Raw genomic sequence first — 20,578 nt, forward strand, 5'->3', positions numbered from 1 at the left:
ATTCAGTCTAGTCTGAGGGGGCCACACTATGATTCTCGATTATACCGATCACTCATGCATGTGTACTGAGTGCCAATCACCCTTGTATTTTGCACTCAGATCTGAAGGTGATGGGCAAAGTAAAAAGACTTAATACTAGAGTAAGCTTCCTTCTTGGCTGGCTGAAGATTGGTTACTTGTCTTTTCTTTTGAATGTAATCAGCACAGTTCCTTTCCTGGAAGGCTGGCTTTGCCATTTGCATCTCTGAAGCTAGCCAGACAAGATCACAGTCTGAGCTTTTCTTTGGGCATGGTTGCAGATCATGAGGCGGTCTCTCAGATAATCTGACCCCAGATCATTAAGGCCTTTAGAAACTAAGATCAGGACTCTGATACAGGCCCCTGGCCTGTATCAGATGAGAGCCCTGGTGTGATTTTTCTCCTCACTCCTGTGATGATGTGTTGCCAGCTCGCATTAATCAGGACGCATAGGCACCAACTTCCTCTCTACCTGCACGGTGCTCGCCCCCCCACCCCCTGCCCCAGATCCCTCCCCCACTCCACCCCTTGTCCCAAGCCCCCACTCCAACCCGCCTCTTCCCGCCCTCGCTCCACCCCAGCCCCACGCCCACTCCACCCCTTCCCCTAAGGCTGCACTCCCACTATGCCTCTTCCCACCCCTACCCCACCTCTTTCTGCCCCGTCCCCTGGGGGCACCCTGTCCCTGTTCCTCCCCCTCCCTCCCAGCGCCTCCTGCGTGCCTGGAACTGCTGATCCGCAGTGGGTAGGAAGCGCTGGGAGGGAGGGGGAGAAGTTGATCAGTGGGGCTGCTGGTGGGCGAGGGGTGGGTACTGGGGGGAACAGAGAGGAGCTGGCTGCAGGTGGGTGCTAAGCACCCGCTAATTTTTTTCCATGGGTGCTCCAGGGCTGGGGCACGCACAGAGTCAGCGCCTATGTCAGGACATGTTCTGGTGCACGTTGAACAAGCTGGTGTTTCTGGTTGGCCTCGATTGAGAGCCCACGGCAGAGGGAGTAGTAGTGGACTCTAAAAATGACGAAAGTATGGAACACAGCTGGGTGATGTCAGAGTAATACTTTCTAGATGATTGTGTATCCTATCTCCTATTTTAAGGTGAGCTGCAAAGGTTTAGCTGAATATTTAACACTTGTTTGTAAGATCGCAAAACAAGGAAAAAATTCAGTGCCTGTCTGTAAAGACTGTGCCTGGTGATCACTGCTGGTCAGTCACCTTTTAAGAGGCCACGCTTCTGTTTTTGCTCAGCCACTCAGCCCAAACATTGTTGGGTTTTTTTAATTTGTGCTGGATTGAGTCCTGCTGCTCAGGCTCTCCTTAGAAGCCTCCTGCCACCTAACTAGAGCCCCTTTTATCTAAGATACCCTGCTGCGCTGAGGCCTCTTGGAGTATTTCCTGTTTCCCAGCAGAAATGTAAACTTCCACACTCTACCCCACTAATACTCATTAACCTTGATCGGGACGGACCACCACTAGGGGAGAGAAGTAAATCAGTCTTCATATGCCCATCCAATCCTGGGCTAATGGTAGATAGACAAGATTTAAGAGTTCAGCTAAGCACAGGTCATTTTAATTGAAAAATAAAAGGCCAACTCCCTTCAGCATTGACAAGTTTGCAGCTCCAGAAAGCTGCAAGGTTATTAGTTTCCAAAGACAAAACTCCCTTTGACGTCAATAGGGCCAGGAATTCTGTAGAGAGAAATAGACTGTAGACAGCCAAGAAACATGAACGGAAAAGACTTAAGTATGTGAAATTAGTGACAGTGAATAAACTCTAAGAAATATTAAACTATTAATAGATTGCAAACATTTACCTAAAATAAAAACCTAATTTGTTGTTACTAGACATCAGCAATTGACAGAGGTACATTCAAAGGGCCAAATAATGATTAAAAAGTTCAGAGTTGTTCATACTGATCAGAGATCAACACCAAACAATAAATGTCCCAGGGTGATCAAGCCAATAGGACAGAGTTTGAAGACACTTTAAACTAGAGAGTGACCAGACAGCAAATGTGAAAAATCGGGACAGGGGGCTGGAGGATAATAGGAGCCTATGTAAGAAAAAGACGCAAAAATCAGGACTGTCCCTATAAAATAGGGGCATTTGGTACCCTACTTTAAACCCACTAATCTTAAACTTGCCCAGTTCAGGAGAAATCCCTCAAGGCTAGAAACAAGATTATGATAATGTTATTAAATTAGAGAGGATCTCAGTGAAAACCATCAGGAAAATTACACACATCAGTGAACACTGCAGTAAGTTTATTTAAATAGACCAGAAAAAAATTGGAAAACTACTGTATTTGTAAAGGTTCAGCTTGATTAAAGACAGTGAGTAGCTTTAGGGCCAAATACCAGAAGTCTTCAGGAAACAAGACAGTTGCCTCCAACAGGGGTATACACATGTTGTGAAAGCACAGAAGCTAGGGGTGGAAGAGACAACATTAAATCATCCATTCAATCTCCTGCATGTACAGAATTTTTCCTGTAGTATATAGTCCAGTACAGTGTTTTGTCCAATCTAATTTTGAACCTGCTTTCCTAGGAAGATTATTCCACAAATTAATAGAATTCACTGCCAGCAAGTTTTCCCAGTATTCAGCCTGAATTTTCCCACTCTCAATTTCTTCCCACTGATTCTAGTTACACCCCCTTTTATTTTGCTAAATAATTCCTCTGTCCCCTTGGGGTTTGCTGTCCACCCTTTAAATATTTATCAGCTCTTTTGCCCTCCCGTAGTAATTTCTTAGCCAATTTGTACCTATTTAGCTCTGTTAACCTTCCCTCGCCAATCAGTCCCTCAAGCCCCTGGCTCATATTTGGACCCCACTGCTCCGTCAATATATTTCAGTATAGACATGCCCCAAAATGAATGCAATCCTCCAGGTATGGTCACACCAGAGCGATGCAGAGATAATGCTCTCTTTGCTCTATGACAAGATGCCTCTGCAAATGCAGCCCAGAATTGCATGTCTTTTTTCCCAGCTATGTCTCATTGCAAACTCATTTCGGAGTTGCTGTCCACTGTTATCCCAGATTACTCCCTATTCCAGCATTCTGGCCAAGGCCAACCCCATGCACTGTGCCCTACTATAGCCTGTTCTTACGTAATGATCTTGATTAGATATTGAAAGCCATTACAACCCAACAGAGCATACATATGCAAGCCAGTGTCAGGTCTGGAACTCTAGGGAAGGAGCTCTCTGCTGCCATTTAATGGTGAACTGGAGGGAAAGATTAAATGAGCTGGACCTCATTTGTATTTTTGTTACCCATCGTTCCATCGTGACCACTTTGGTCATTGTGCTAAATATTAGATTGTACACACTTTGGAGCAGGGGCTGTCTTTTTATTTTGTTTGCATAGTGCTGACTACAATGGGTTCCTGGTCCATTACTAGAGCTTTTAGGAGCTACAACAATACACACAATTAATAATAATCAGTTTTGGGTGTAGGGGTGTAACAGGGCAGGCTCCCCTCCTGTCCTACGATCCCATATGAACAGCTGTGGATGCCTTCTGTTTGTTTGCACCTCCATGATCCCATGCAGCAAATCTGTCTACAGTTTCCCCTAGTCCTCAGCCCTTTCTGCAGGGAGAGAGAAAGAAATATCTCACCATCCTGAGATCTTTCTTCCTCTGGGCTCTGCTAGCCTTCCCCCCTTGTATCTCCTTCCAGTGCTTTTTAGCTACCCTCTCAGCTAACGGGATAGGTAGCTCCTTAGCTCATCAGCCCCCTACTAGTCTGATCAGGTAATCAAGTACTCCACTCTTCCAACAGGCCTTCTCTGGGGGAGCTAATTAATGCTTAGATGAGCAAAGTCCTGGATCAGCCACTGGCTTTCAGTCTTGAAACAAGGAGTAATGAAAAGTTATTATATGACACAAGAGCAAAGTATCTATATTGAATATGCCCTGAATGAGGAGTTGCCATAACCAAATCCTCAGTCTAGCAAGACAGAGAGAGGGGAAAAGGCCTCCTACCTTGTGTTGAGGAGTGAATCCCTCTACTCAGGGGTCCTATATACCACTGAACCCCGACCACATTATAATGACAGAACTGAGTTAACTCTGAGAAGGACCTGGATCCGGCTTTGCAGAGGAGCGGGCAAGGAGCCCCTACACAGTATCAGTACAGCTGTAATCACTATGGCTGGGCTATGGGTAATGCCTGAGAAGTTGGGCTTGGCATTGCTGCTGGAGTTTACAGCGCAGCAAGAGACAGCAGCACAACTAGATAGGTGGCAAGGCTTCTCTTCACAAAGGCCAGGCAGCACTTCCTCCGGGGGCTGGAGATGGACTTGCCTGAGCACTCATGGACTTCACTAGCCACACACTAGGGGAAGGGAGGGAAGTGGTGTGTGACAGAAACACTGAGGAAACTGAGGCAAAGGACTACTGCCAAAGATACAGTGGAGGTAGGTGTTTACTTATTATTCATATAAACATGTGTTTGATTTGTTGTGTGTTCTTAAATTAATCCTGGTTCCTTTTCCCCTGAGTATAGGTTTTTCCTGTTTTGTGCAGACTCAGTGCTGGCAAAGGGGGAAGTATCGCCCAATAAGGGCGCTCAGGGAAGGCATTTAATTTTCCCAGGTTTCTGGGTGGGGGTTCAAGCCAGTGTGTTTGTTAATTTAAAGAGGAACCCCTGGATATTTGAACCTGAGCCTTTTTGCTGCTAACACCACCTGGCAGAATAGTTTTTTTTTACACACACACACACACACACACACACACACACACACACACACACACACACACACACACAGCGAGCACCATTCCAAAGACACACAAGCCCAAGATGATGGAAATCACAGGAGAGCCAATGACCGTTTGAGATTTTCTGACATTTGTGGCTAAAATATAACAGCAACAGTTGGAAGATGTTGTTACCAGTTAATCTGAATCTGAACCCCCCCCCCATCCCCACCCCCCGCGACTCAGCCTCAGCCCCAGCCTAAACTTAACTCAACATCACATCCAGGCACCACCTTCCAGCCTCATCTGTACCTTTGTCAGGCACAAAGAGTCACCTATCCATCTAACTGACTGGCTGACAGAAACTCTGATAAAATAATAAGAGAACCCAGAGCCTGAGATTATACATCCTGTGTTTTTACATAAGTAACATCATAGACAATCGGTCCTACCATGAGTGCAGGGGACTGGACTAGATGACCTCTCGAGGTCCCTTCCAGTTCTATGATTCTATATAAACACAATATGGTAGGGATCATTCTGGGTAATTGCCATTCTGATCATCATACTGGAATGATTGCAACATCTGTATCAATAAAACAGTGACATTTCTACCCCTAAATCAGGTATGTGACAGGACAAAATTCTACACCTTTCCTGGCACTGGGATAAAATGCATTCTTAAACTGCAGTATCTTTCCCTTGGAGCCATCTGACACTCAGGGGAAGGGGTGCAATTCTTTCCTACATTTGAAAACAAAGAAATGATTTCTAATCTACCCTTTAAAATGAAATCCCTGTGATGGCAATAAGAGTACAACATCAGCACCAACAGGAAATGGCTTTTGGAAAATGAGATTTGATCCAGGTTGAAATAACCAGTGACCACTGAAATTGGATTACACTCTAGAACTCTTTCTACTGAAAAATACACCTTCTCTGATAAAGAAATAAATAAAAATGGAGCTATACTAATCGGAAAAATGAAAACACTGAAAATAAACTTCTTCGCGCTGAAGTCAGCATTGTGTCTGAATGTACCAGTCCAATCCATCCACGAGAGTCTCCTGATAGTTAGCCTGTTGTAGAGTAGCATGGACCCAGAGATTTCCCTCTTTTATTTTGTGCAATCTGGGAAAAAAGTAATGGATTCTGGTGGTGAGACCCTGTTTTCTCTGTACAATTTGGTGAGCATCTAAATGGGTTTCAGAGCTTCCCTCCATTTGTTGTAGGCAGACCTATAGGAAAATAAAGCAATTAAAACTTAAGCAGATACATTAAAATCTTTCAGTTCTCTATGGGTTGCCTAATAGTGGATTGTCCTTGGTGTGTTTGCTATCATACTTATCATGTAGGACTGAGGGCATTTACCGCAATCTTGCATTCAACATACTTAGAAAATATGAACTTCTACATCTCTACACAGCTGTATGTCTCAGCCTTTCACTTGAAAGAGCAATAGATTGCTGGATACATCTAGCTAATGTAAATCCATGTGTAATGCAGACATTACTGAAGGAAAATGTGTTCTGATAAATTATCTTGCCCTATTATGGCTAGAGCAAATTAACAACAGAGAAGATTTCTCTAATCAGGGAAACCGTTTGCCAGAATTCACCCCCCAATTTTCCACCCTCTAATTTTCAGCAGAGACCTGCTCTTTAATCAAGAGAAAGTCACTGCTCCAAATAAATACAGCCAGGTGATCACACAGAGACAACACTAAGTGTTAGCATGCCAGGATAGTCCAGTAATTATCCAGAGTATGATTTAGACTTTCGAGTCCTTGTTATGACCATGCTGATAGCCTTAAATCTCACCAAATCTACTTGCTACATATTTTGCTGCCTTGTTAGTCTGCCTCCAAGCTCAATGCCATGCTGGTTAATTATGATTGGTTATTAAACATTGCATGGCCCAACTGGTATGGAGAGTCAGCACAGTGCCAAACCTTCTCTCCTGGAAGGACAGTGGCCCACCAGGGAACACTTTTGACACAAAAGAACTCGTTCTGCAAATTAAGTCAGTGCCTCTCATCTGAAAGCTCCCCACTAGCATCAAATCTTACATTTCTACCGCAAAAGCATGTCTGTGCATCTCCACTGGAATTGTTAGCTGAGATTTAACAAGTTACCCATCACAACTGTAAATTCTAGCACAGACTCTATACAATTAATAGATTATAAAGGCAGAAGAGACCACAGTGATCATCTAATCTGACCTCCTGTGTAACACAGGCCATGGAACTTATTTGAATAAATTTCTGTTTGAACTGAAGCGTATCTTTTAGGAAAACATCTGATCTTGCGTTAAAAATTGCCAGTGATGGGGAATCCACCACAGCCCTTGGTCAATTGTATTGATGGTCAATTACCCTCACTGTTAAAAAATTGCACCTTATTTCTAGGGTGAATTTGTTGAGCTTTAACTTCCAGCTATTGGATCTTGTTATGCCATTGTCTGCTGGACTGAAGAGCCCATTTCTATTCTAGCAACAAGCATTAGTGTCCTGTCTACACTAGAATTTACAATTGTGTTAACACATGACTACATTTTGGGTGTAGACATACCCTAAGTATGTGTCTCTAGCTCCATTAAGTAGTTATATGAGCCCAATGACTCTAGTGTCTTTAATGTATTTACCCTCACAACACCCCTGTGAGGTAAGGCAGTGTTTTTCTTCCATTGTACAGACAGGGAACTGAAAGGAAACTAAGTGACTTGCCGAAGGTCACATAGGACATCTTGGGCAGAGCAGGGAATTAAACCTAGGTCTCCCAAATTGCAGGCTAGCATCCTAATCACTGGATCGTCCTTCCTCTCCCCCTCACTTGTGCCTACACATACAGCACCCTGCGTCCCCCAGCTCTCCATCCCCGCAGTGTTCTGCATGTTGCATATGCACCAGTACCCTGTCCTATCACTGCCTGGGTCCCTCTCTGTTCCTTTCAGCACTGTTGTACCCCTGTCACCCACAGAGTTACCTCCTTCACCCACCATGATCTGTGTCCCCTCACACACTATCCCCCATCCATTCTCTTGGTCTCCCCCTCTTTGAGTCCAGTCTCTCATATAGGGATGCCTGCCCCCCTCCCAGAGCAGTAACTTCCTCCTCCCTGTCAGGAAGCAGGTTGGCACCTGTACTTTCTGCCCCCCTTCCACATTGGCTCTTCCTCCCCCTTCTTGTGTATGCAGCTAGCAAGAAGGGAGGCTGGACTCTTCCCTCTGGCCCCTCCTGGTGCTCCTGTGCCTGTCAGTTGATGCAGGGAGTTCTTTCTGCTACTCACCACTGTCCCACAGGAGTGAGGGCTGAGAGCTCTGCAGCTACTACTGCACCGTAGCAGCATTTTGGGGGCTAGGATTGACCTCCCTTGCCCTCCCCTTCTCTCCCCTCTCCCACAGACTCAAAGCAAAGAGGGAAAATACACTCTTGTCCCCATCTACCTGAAAACTGGAGGGAAACCCCTCTTCACCCACATCCCTCCCCTATAGTTAGGCCTCTGGTGGCCCATAGAGACTCTGCTGGCCCATAGAAGGATGCAGTTAAAAAGTAAAAGGAGGCCGAAAAAATTTCCATAGGAGTTTGAGAGCTGGCAGCCGGCTGGAGCTGGTTATTCCATCTGCCACTCGTCCAGAGAGCATTCACACTGGGCAATACTGCTGTGCTGGTACTGAGCACTGGCTTTCTAACAGCTAGCAGAAACATGTCTCTGCCCTGTGTCATTCAGGCTTGGCTCCAGGCCTCACCCTCTTTCTTCACCTCGCTATCTTGCTTTGTTTTTTTGGTGAGCTTGAGAAAATAAATGTGGTTACTCTCCAGTCTGAATTTATGTATAACCATAATAATAAACCATATCTGTGTAAACAGGAAGATATTGGATATTAGGAAAAACTTTTTCACTGGGAGGGTCGTGAAACACTGGAATGCGTTACCTAGGGAGGTGGTGGAATCTCCTTCCTTAGAAGTTTTTAAGGTCAGGCTTGACCTTTGAGCAGGGGTTGGACTAGATGACCTCCTGAGATCCCTTCCAATCCTGATATTCTATGATTCTATGAACACCAAGCCATTAGGACAAGCCTAATCTTCCCTTTCTGTTGTTAAAAGTGCCTAAACAATTTTCTGTTTTTTTTTTTTTCAATTAAATTACAAGTTTTGCTTTGAAATAGATGGACTCTGTCACAGTGGAAAATCCCTCTTATCTACACTCCTTGAAGTGAACAAAAAAACTGAACAGAACAAATTAGACTTTAGTACAGGCGAGGGTTGCCAACGTTCTATTTAAAAAGTCCGGGACAGACCTCAGCTGTCCCCATTCTTGACTTGAACCTCTGAGGGCAAGTCCCTTTCCTCCCACCCCCATGCTTCCTAGGGTTTCTCTCTCCCCAGTTCTGGATGCTGCGGAGATCCCAGGGCCTCAGATGCTAGGCCAGCAACCACTGCAACTCCTGTTCATGTTCTGCTCAGGTGCCGGGAGCTGAGTTGGAGGCTGCAGTTGCTGGTCTTTGCCTGCTGCAGTGCTGTGCACCCTGCTACGGACATTGGCAGAGACTGCAAGTGGGGAGGGTACACCCCAGGAGTACTGACTCACCTGCCAGGCAGAGCCCCTTTCTGACCCTGGCCATTCTGTGCAACTCCAGGGCACACAGCCCCATCCACTTGCCCTGCCAGACAGAGTAGGGAAAGCACATGGGGCTGCACTCAAGGACCGAAGTCAGCAGGGGGCCAGTACTCATGGGTGTATCTTTCCACTCCCCTCCCAATCCTGGCCCTTGATCGCTGCCCAGTCTGCTTTCCCTGCACAGCACTGAAGGGCCAGGATCAGGAGGGGAGTGGAAAGATGCACCTGTGAGTACCGGCCCCCTGCTGTTGAAATACAGGATAAAAGGTATCCCGTACTGATTTAGTATGGGACAGGCAATTTTCCACTTAAATAAGGGACATCCCTTGTAATATGTAACTGTTGGAAACCCTAGGACAGGCATGGATTTCTTTAACAGTCACTAGTGTTATGTTACTATGCAGTTTATATTTCCATTCTTTTTTATGTTTTTCCTAGAGTGGGATTACTAACTGGCTTGCAACATACGAATAATGTGAGTGTGAAATCTTTAGAGAACTATGATCACCAGATAATGCAGCCCTGTTATTTCTCTTATCTTCTATTGCATATATTCATTCCAAGCAAAAGCTGACAAAAGCACAGCAGACAGAACACACCTGAAAGAGATGTGCAACAAGATGAAAAGGTGAATTTGTAGCCCATGATATCCAAATCATTGCCTTCTCATCTGGTTATGCAAATTTAAGAATTACATTTCAGTTCTCAAAAGCATTTTGAAAATAAATTACTGTGTTCAGACTAAATAAAATGTGGCTGCCTAGTAACCGTAGAACAAGATATGAAGGAGAGTTTTACACTGAGAAAAGTGAGTGCAGCACCCAAATACAGACAAATCACCAGGCCTAAATCTTCTGGGCTATTCTTCTATTATAGCACTCATAAAACAGCTCCTGTATAGCAAGTCATTCATTCATCCCATATGTGAGCAGCAAGCTGCCATTGAAAGCTTAAAAGTAGGAAATAGAACTTCACCTAAATACCTTTGAGACTCTGGGTCTAGAATCCCAATCTCATAAACGCTCTCTTGGGTGACAGAGTAACAGCCGTGTTAGTCTGTATTCGCAAAAAGAAAAGGAGTACTTGTGGCACCTTAGAGACTAACCAATTTATTTGAGCATGAGCTTTCGTGAGCTACAGCTCACTTCATCGGATGCATACCGTGGAAACTGCAGCAGACTTTATATACACACAGAGATCATAAAACAATACCTCCTCCCACCCCACTGTCCTGCTGGTAATAGCTTATCTAAAGTGATCATCAAGTTGGGCCATTTCCAGCACAAATCCAGGTTTTCTCACCCTCCACCCCCCCACACACAAACTCTATTACCAGCAGGAGAGTGAGTTTGTGTGTGGGGGGGGTGGAGGGTGAGAAAACCTGGATTTGTGCTGGAAATGGCCCAACTTGATGATCACTTTAGATAAGCTATAACCAGCTGGACAGTGGGGTGGGAGGAGGTATTGTTTTATGATCTCTGTGTGTATATAAAGTCTGCTGCAGTTTCCACGGTATGCATCCGATGAAGTGAGCTGTAGCTCACGAAAGCTCATGCTCAAATAAATTGGTGAGTCTCTAAGGTGCCACAAGTACTCCTTTTCTCTTGGGTGAGTAACCCTTACCAAGCCAGCCAGAAGCTTGCAAGACCAGGCCCTGGTTTCTTGCCATATTTATAGCTTTAAATACAAGCACATTTTTGAGTAATTCGAGTGCAGCCAAACCCATCTTAAAGTATTTGAAGTTTTCTTGCACCCTAAATGTCAATGAAATCTGATCCGCTATTTTAAAAAGTTTGCTATTAAAATGACATTCCTTTGTTTGGACTCTGCGGGCCAACATTTTAGCCCAAAGCAAATTTTAAACTGATGAGATACTGTAAGAATCCATAAGGGCTTGTTTACATGGGGAAATTGACTGGCAGAGCTACAGTGGAATAAGTATTCCATAAAGATATGTGGGCATAACTCCCCCTTGTGGACACACTATTCCAGAATTATTCCTCTGTAGCAATGCTGGTCAATTTCCCCATGTAGACAAACCCTGAGAAATTAGGCTTTTAAAGGCAATGCTTGCAGCACCTTCATTTTAGTAGCACAAACACAGCACTGTAGTTGAAAGGCTTTAGGAGATTAAAACAATGACTAGAGCTTTTTTTAAATCTGTAAACTCTAATGTTAATACTTTGATAGCTTTCACAAAGATGTGGGGTTTTTTTTTTCCTGCACAAAGGAAAGGATATAGACTGCAGCTGTCACAAAGTGCTTTGTAGCTCTGAAAAGCACAATAACAAATGCATATGTTTAACAAGATGTATATTGTATAAAGAATCACCATAATTCTAATGTAGTTATCAGTCCTTTTTGCTTCCTGGTTGGCTGGTTAAATATAATACATATCTTTTGCAGCAATCCCAGATTATAGAATTTCCAATATGTACAAGTGCAGTTTGAGATTCTTTTAAGCTACATCCGTTTGTGTATAGCACAGTAAAGGCAGCCCTGTAAGAGACAAAGTGTGTTGCATGTACTATGAAAAATACAGCAAAATGAAAGGTAAATGCAACTTTTGTTAAAACATGTAGCTATTCCACTTTTATTAAAAAGTCCTTTTATGTAATTGCTATTTCACCACAAAATAGCTCTAAGGAGCAATATTCTGTATGTGACTTCTCGATGCTAAGAGACTCCCTTTGGCTCATGCATTTCTGATCTTCAGCAAGCAGAAATGTATTATGGACAGCAACACATTATTGTATACATCAAACATTTCCCCAGTGTTCAGCACACACACTGATCGGTGATGCCAAAATTATGTATTTTTATCATATCCATATTTTTAGAAATACACCATTATTTATTTATTTATTCAGCTCTTTCTAAACTGACACTCCAAATATTTATAGACAAGCTGGTGTGGATATTTTAGTGCAAGCAAATGGAAATATACTCAAAATAATTTTAAAAATCTGTCTTACTGAGTCCATATCTTTTTTCTTGAGGTCTAACGAGACATATTTCAAGATGTGTATCTCTCCCTCCACCCCCCCAACATTAGCCATAACCTGACAATGTGTTACCATGAATACATCATACAGAAAAGCAGGAGTCCTTTTGAAAGCATAGCCCACAACCAAGGTACATAATTATCAAACTGCCTATTTATAGGCTAGTCAGAGCAGCCACATGTTATTTGCTATCAGGTCTCATTCGCAAGCCAGTAGACAACTCTTGCAGCAATGCAGATATGCCACTGTAAGCCCTCTTATGTAACCGCTCTGAGCTGACAGGAGAGAGCTCTCTCATAATAGAATAAAAAAATATCAGGGTTGGAAGGGACCTCAGGAGATCATCTAGTCCAACCCCCTGCTCAAAGCCAGACCAATCCCCAATTTTTGCCCCAGATCCCTAAATGGCCCCCTCAAGGATTGAACTCACAACCCTGGATTTAGCAGGCCAATGCTCAAACCACTGAGCTATCCCTCCCTCAACTTAACTACTCCTGCCTCACAAGCACGGTAGCGATGCCAGCAGTAGACACTCTCCCACCAACATAGCGCTGTGCACACCAGTTGTCATAAATATAAAGGGAAGGGTAACCACCTTTCTGTATACAGAACTATAAAATCCCTCCTGGCCAGAGGTAAAACCCTTTCACCTGTAAAGGGTTAAGAAGCTAAGATAACCTCGCTGGCACCTGACCAAAATGACCAATTAGGAGACAAGTTACTTTCAAAGCTGGAGGCGGGGAGGAAAACAAAGGGTCTGTCAGTCTGGGTGATGCTTTTGCCAGGAACAGAAAAGGAAGGGAGTCTTAAAACTTAGTAAGTAATCTAGCTAGATATGCATTAGATTTCTGTTTTGTTTAAATGGCTGGTAAAATAGCTGTGCTGAATGGAATGTATATTCCTGTTTTTGTGTCTTTTTGTAACTTAAGGTTTTGCCTAGAGGGATTCTCTATGTTTTGAATCTGATTACCCTGTAAGGTATTTACCATCCTGATTTTACAGAGGTGATTCTTTTACTTTTTCTTTAATTAAAATTCTTCCTTTAAGAACCTGATTGTTTTTTTCATTGTTCTTAAGATCCAAGGGTTTGGGTCTGTGTTCACCTATGCAAATTGGTGAGGATTTTTATCGAGCCTTCCCCAGGAAAGGGAGTGTAGGGCTTGGGGGGGATGTTTTGGGGGGGGGAAGACGTCTCCAAGTGGGCTCTTTCCCTGTTCTTTGTTTAACACACTTGGTGGTGGCAGCATAAGGTTCAAGGACAAGGCAAAGTTTGTACCTTGACAAAGTTTTTAACCTAAGCTGGTAAGAATAAGCTTAGGAGGTCCTTCATGCAGGTCCCCCCCACATCTGTATCCTAGAGTTCAGAGCTGGTAAGGGACCTTGACACCAGTGCTTAGGTTGGTGTAACTTATGTCGCTTGTGGGGTGGCTTTTTCACACTCCTGAGCAACATAAGTTATACCACAGTAAGTGCTAGTGTACACATAGCCTAATACTTGTGGGGGAAGACTTGGCCAATCACCGCTACAGACTGTGCCGCTGTAAGGTACACAGTGTAGACATAGCTAAGAGAATGCCAGTAAAGAAACCTGAGTGACAAGTCGAGAGTCAAGTCGAGTTCTTGTGAACCGAGAAGTTAAGGTCTTTAGAGAAATACCAGCAACAGAGAGGTAATTCATTTACAGATCTGAAATGGAAAGAGTTTATAAGAGAAGAGATACAGCCTTCTTTGATATGTCCTTTAGGTTCAATTGGTTCCAGCTAACATAGAAGTTTCATATTTTACAAAATACCATTTATTAGGCTCAAGAAGTGAAGAAACTAAAGTAGGGTTTTTAAAATAAAACAAATATTGATCACGTAGAGGCTAATTTTTTATCTTTCCTTACTTGTAGACACTCCTTCATTGTCTGGTAATTCCTGGGTACATGCTGCTAGGGATTAAGGAGGAGAATCTTTGAGGAGTACTCCTGCCTAATCTAAAAAGTGACTGAAGTGACCCATAAATCTAAGAGATAAGCCTAACCATTCAGGGCCAAGTTCAAAATTTAGGTGGGAATACCTTTCAATTTTAATGCATAAACTCAACCCAAAAGACATCTGTGGACTATCTTATCCAGAAGGACTATAATTATTTATATTTTGCAGCGCTTCACTCATTATAACCCAGGACAAATTGGTTGCTGGTGCATGCTAGCCTGGAAGCAAACATAGATAGTGCTTTAATTTTGGATCATGGCATCTGGTTTAATAATGGATCTGGGATATACCTCCTCTGAACACTCAAGATGGAAACAAAATACCTTCCCACTGAAACATCACCATTTTCGTATAACCATGGGAAAAAGCCAGCTTCAACTTCCCAAACAAAACTGTCCATTCAGTCCCTTTGATCGATAAATTCCAAGAAGTCCTACAAGCAGCTATCCGGGAAGAATGCAAAAGATGTCTCTCTCCAGCAAAGAGCAAGAGTGTAGCATTATTAGATTTCTTATCTAAAGAAAGAAACTGCTTATAAAGTTATCAAGCTAGTGATAATTTTCTGTGTTGATTTATCAATGTATGCCAAGTAAAAGGGCAATGGAGGCCTGCCCAGATGGGAAGGAGCTATGATAAATCAAAATGATTAAGAATGCACAGACAATTCAAGCAGATTTCTAGCCGCAATGATCAGTGCCAAAGAATACAGTACAACAGGCAACCCACAAGAGAAGCAAAGCCATAAAGAGTGTGTCATTCAGACAATCCTGAACTCTGAAAATATAATTCAGTCAGAGCAAGGCTGATCACTTCACCAGTGGCTTCCTTCTTAGTCTATTGCCCTTGGGTCATATAGAATCTATGGATAAACTAATAATATTACAAGCGATGTGCAACCTGGCAGAACTGCTGCAGATGGATACCTTGTGGCTTCCATGGGCGATCCCTAAACACATGCAGTAGCTGTAGCCAGTGCCATCCAAAAATCCCCTTGTCGGAGCAGTTTGATAGCAACCACCCCATCCAGCCCCAGTAGAGGGATCACAGCTGGACATAATCCAGAGAGCAAGTTCCCCAAACAGATCCCTCTCTGCTGCCCACACGTGCCCCCACCAACCACACTTGCAGATCCCTCTCCAGCTCTGGGTCTCAGTCACACGTGAAGTAAGCTATACTCCACTCACACTGATTGATTCCAAGACATCCAGAAACTTTATGGATTTGGCCTTTGCCTGAGCCAAACACTTGCCCACCAGAGGAAGCTTGTCCCAGAGCAGATGGAGACTATGTTGTCCCCTTGGTCTGTTTTCTACAAGACAGCACCTCTCCAGGTTGAGATTTGGGAACACCAGGATATTAAGAAATTTTACCTGATCCTTTTGCTGTACTTTTTGGTTATATTAGACTTCCCCTGCCTCTCCTTCCACAACCCAATGATTTCCTGGGCAGCATGGGAGGTATGATTCAACTTCCGGTTCTGACAGCAGAGGTGCTTAGGAAGATCCAGTGGGGGGAGATAGAATGGCACCCAGGAAAGCATCTTTGGTGCTCGGTACTACATCAGTGTTGAGATATACTGGTTCCTTAATTCTGGCCAAGTATAGCGACCTCGCAGATGTGTTGATAAAAAGAATGCCAATGTCCTACCCCAACACTGACCCTACAACAAGCCTACAGATCTCCAGCCAGGGGCAAAGAGCCCGTTAGGCATATTTACCCTTTATCAGCACCTGAGATCAAGGTCCTACAAAATTACCTGGATGAGAATCTGACTACAAACTTCATCCAGCCCACCAAATCCCCTGCTGGAACCCCCATCCTGAGGATTAAAAAAAGGAAAACGGCACCTCTGAGTTGATTATCCGGCCTTGAATAGTATCACCATGAACAAATATCCTCTCCCATTGATCAACGAGCTTCTAGAACAAGTCAGCACAGCAAAGGTCTTCACTGAGCCCCACCTGCACAATGCATACAGCTTGGTCCACATCTGAAAGGGCCGAGAAGCGGAAGGCAGCCTTCTGACCAGGTATGGCCACTATGAGTACCTGTTTACACCCTTCGGCCTCTCCAACGCCCTGGCCACATTCTAACATTTTGTGAATGATATCTTCAAAGATATCCTAGACCAGTTCATTGCTTAGATGACATCCTCATCTTCTTGGAAAGCCAGACTCTGCACAGCCATGACGTCCAACAAGTGCTGGAATACCTTAGGAAAAATGACCTATACACCAAACTGGAAAAATGCAAGTGTGACCACACCACCATTGATTTCCTGGGTTATGTCATCTCACTCTATGAGATCAGTATGGATCCACAGAAAGTATCTACCAGTATTGTGGACTGTGCCTCACTGAAGACCACCTGCAACATCCAGTGCTTCCTGGGATTTGTGAATTTCTATCAAAGATTCTTCATGAACTTCTCCTGAGTAGTGGCCTCAATTACACAACTTCACTGTAAGAATTCTACCTTTATCTAGATGTCAGAAGCCCAACAAGCAACTAAAGAAGAACTTTGACTCCGCATCTATATTGAAACAGCCAGACCCATCCAAGACCTTAGTTGTCAAGGCAGATACTTCTAATTATGCCATCAGAGCCGTGCTATCACAAACACAGGGGTCACCGTGCATTCTCCACCTGTGAACATTCTACTCCAGAAAGCTAACTCCCACATAACTATGAAATCTATGACAAATAGCTGCTAGCCATTAAGACTGCCTTTGAGAAGTGGTGTCACCACTTGAAGGGTGCACATTTCCCCATCCCGGTATTCCCAGACCATAAAAACTTAGAACACCTGCTACACCTGAAGTTCCTCAACCAACGCCAGGTCCACTGGTCCTGTTTTTACCCCATTTTGAGTTCACACTACATTATCAGCCCGGAGGCTGCAACGGCAAGCCCGATGCACTCTCCCACAAGGGTGAGTGCCTTGATGGCAAGGAAGGACCATCAGAACCCTTGCCATTTCACCAGTGTGCTAGTGAAAATGGACCTGTTAGCCCTTGTAAAATCCTCTCTGCCAAGAGACCAATTTGCAACTAAACAGATATTGCCCAGTGGTGAGCCGAACCCAGGCATCTCTGTTAGAAATGGGATACTTCTGTTCAAGGAATGCATTTATGCCCCTGAAGGTACACCCTGCCTTGCAATTCTCTGACTGTGCCATGATTTATATTTAACTGGCTATTTTGGACCATAAAACTGTGCAGCATTTCTGGTGGCCCAGATTGCATGCCTCCACAAGATCGCACAACTTGTGCAAGGTACGTTGCCATATAAAGCTCCCCCACAATAAGCCCCTGGGCACCTTTGTACACCTACTTACTTCTTCCTGACCCTGGAATCCATATCAATGGATTTTGTTGTGGAGCTCCCTGACTCCCAGAACCATACCATCATATTTGTACTCATAGACCTCCTAGCCAAGATGTCCCACTACGTGCCCTGCCACAAGATCCCCACCACAGAAGTGACAGCCGATCTCTTCTCCTATCATGTTTTCAAGTTTCATGGATGTGACAGGCTGCTGGGGATACCCAGAGCTGCAAGACACTGTTACCCCTCTCAGCCTCAGCAAGTTTGAGCTTTGCTGCACCTAAACTATGACAACTCCTTGACAAACTAGCTTTTCTGCCTTGCCAGTATAGTCCTCAGGACTCCACCAGTCCAAACCTTGCCAGCAGGTAACAGTGAACTTCAGCACCAAGTGCCTCAGTGAAGTCTTTATTCAATTCACAACCACTATTGCTGAACATTCAAGAAAGATATTAAGTTCTCTGCCTCTTTAGAGAGACAGAAAGAGCAGCTTATCATCTTGACTGGAGATAACTATCACTTCAATTCAACCAAAGCACTGGGATGGTTTAGATAATAAGTAAAAGAAGCTTATTCAATCAAAAAAGAGGTTTTAAGTGGGTTCAAGTATAAGAGATAAAAGACAAACGGTTATAAACAAACAAAAGTAAACTTTCTAATGGCTAAGACCTAACTTATCAAGCTACAGTCTTTGCTCCTCATCCATCTTCCTTTTCCAGCAATAGCTAACTAGCTCTTAGTCAGGATCCCCACAGAGTTCAAGACACTGATTTTCCTCATCTCCTCAGATGAAGGATAACTTAGGGGTTCTCTGCCCCTCTCTTTATAGTCCAATAAGCCTTTGGAAAGTATCTCTCTAAAATTTCATCAACCCTGCTTTAAGAGGCAGGAAGGCTTCCTGGGGGTGCTGTCTCCATCCCCCATTGAGATTGTTAAATGATCACTTTTTTCCCCACTTGCTCTCCTGATGGCTTTGTTTGCCTGACCTGCAAATGTCTCTCTGTCTTTGGTCATACCTTGCTCAGTTTACATGGGAGACACATTCAAGCAGGCAGAACTGCATGACTGGGTTCAACTCCTACTCTTCGCACAGTTCACCTACAATGATGCTGAGCGTAAGTCCACCTGCCAAAGCCCCTCTTTCGCCAGCTATGGTGTCCACCCCCAATTCCACCCATTCCAACCCTCAACTTCCTATGGCCCTGCATCTGACCTGGTTGAACATCTCCATCACATCCAGGAGGAACTAAGATCCCATCTGGATTCTGCCAAACCAGACTCTAAGTGGTTCACTGACTACTGTCACTGGACTAACCTTCCCATCACTGGGACAAGGTCTGGCTGTTCACACAACACTTGGACACCTCCCATCCCTCCCGCAAACTAAACTACCACTACCTCTGTGACGCATGGCCAGAAAGGTTAAGCATCCTGCAGGATGAATGACTGAAATTCAACCATCAAAGACATATGGGGAGATAATGTTTGTGTTTTTGTGTATTTACATATATATGGGTAGTGGTCAACAATGTAATCAACACTCCCTGTCTATGCTGTATTCTGTTAATTCAGAAATCAAAAGAAATGAACATTTAAATGAACTATAAACATAGGATGTCGCTGTATTCATCTCTCTTTGAAATGCATAGCAAATCATCTGTGAATGGTGAAAAAACAGGGAATTGCCTTATGTTCATCTGTGTGAATAATTAACAACGATGCTTAGGAAATGAGGACCTATTGTTCCCTGAGGGACTCCAACTTCTCAAAGAAGGCCTGAATTGTGTAAAAGATGTTTGGGTCCCAATCCTTGTTATCCCAGATCTGCTTAAGCTTCATCAGGGAAAGTCTGAATCATCACATTGAAATCCCAGTTATGCTGGTACTCCGTGAATACAATATTGGACACTGGACTATAACTTATGGACTAAATTCTAAAAGAACTCTTTGCAACTACAAAGCTCACCATCTCTGCTATGTATCTGAACCTCAAGAACTGAACTAATGTCTGTATGTATATTGATCTTTTAACCATACTCTCTTTTCTAATAAATTTTAGTTTAGTTAATAATAATTGGTGGTAAGCGTGTATTTGGATAAGATCTGGATAATTCATTAACCTGGAAGGTAATGTGTCTGATCCTTTGAGATTGGTAGAAGCTTTTCTTTTATACGATGAAATAAGATTTTCAGAAATCATCATCATATTTGACTTGGGTACCTGGATGGTGGCTTGAGGCTGGCTTACTTCAAGGGAACTGTGTTGTTGGCTTCTGGGCAACCAGTGAGGTAATAAAGAATCTGTTTTATGCTGGCTTGGTAAATTTAAGTATTGGAAGTATCCACCAGTTTTGAGGATTATCTGCCCCATTCTTTGCAGTTCAACCTGAGTGACCTTGGCTGGCCCACACTGGGACCCCGGTCACAACCTCAGTCCCTTTCTCATCACTCAGCATGTTATCCTGGTCACTTTCCACCTCCAGCTACCCCCCACAGTGCGAGTACATCCCTTGTTACATGTCTCCCTAGGGGAAAAGCGCACCCCCAACTCCCTGCTGTGACAAATACAGGCTCCCCCTCTCATTTCCTCTCTCTGGTTTTGCCCTATATTTCTCCCCCTACATCGCCTCTCTCACTGGTTTCTCCTCCATGTACCTGCCCCATGTACCTGATCTTCTCTACTTTCCCTGGGCCCTCACTTCAGACTTTACAACTTTCAAATAAAGCCTCACTGACCTGTGTGTCCTGGCTCCATCACAATTTTTGCCATTACAATCCGCTCCACTGATATATTTGCTTTTGTCCTCCTGCTCACCAGTATATTCCTTGACTTGAGCATTGTCCTCATCTCTGTTGCCATCTTTTTCAACATCCTCACCTCCATCACTGACATCAGCTCCACCATTAACATCTTCAGCTCCATCACCATCCTCAT

At 43.8% G+C, this 20,578-nt stretch overlaps 1 protein-coding gene across 1 annotated transcript in view; it reads right to left on the reverse strand.

The window, feature by feature from the left end:
• FER1L6 (fer-1 like family member 6) overlaps nt 1-20,578 on the reverse strand; it is a 185,351-nt gene extending 164,773 nt beyond the window's left edge. The window contains exons 1-2 of the mRNA XM_048837249.2: nt 20,380-20,578; nt 9,304-9,376 (exon numbers count right to left, since the gene is read on the reverse strand). Of these exons, the coding sequence (XP_048693206.2) occupies nt 9,304-9,376; nt 20,380-20,578 (272 nt within the window). The remainder of the gene's footprint in view (nt 1-9,303; nt 9,377-20,379) is intronic.

The sequence above is a fragment of the Caretta caretta genome, chromosome 2 (genome assembly GCF_965140235.1).
Source record: "Caretta caretta isolate rCarCar2 chromosome 2, rCarCar1.hap1, whole genome shotgun sequence".
Lineage (NCBI taxonomy): Eukaryota > Metazoa > Chordata > Testudines > Cheloniidae > Caretta > Caretta caretta.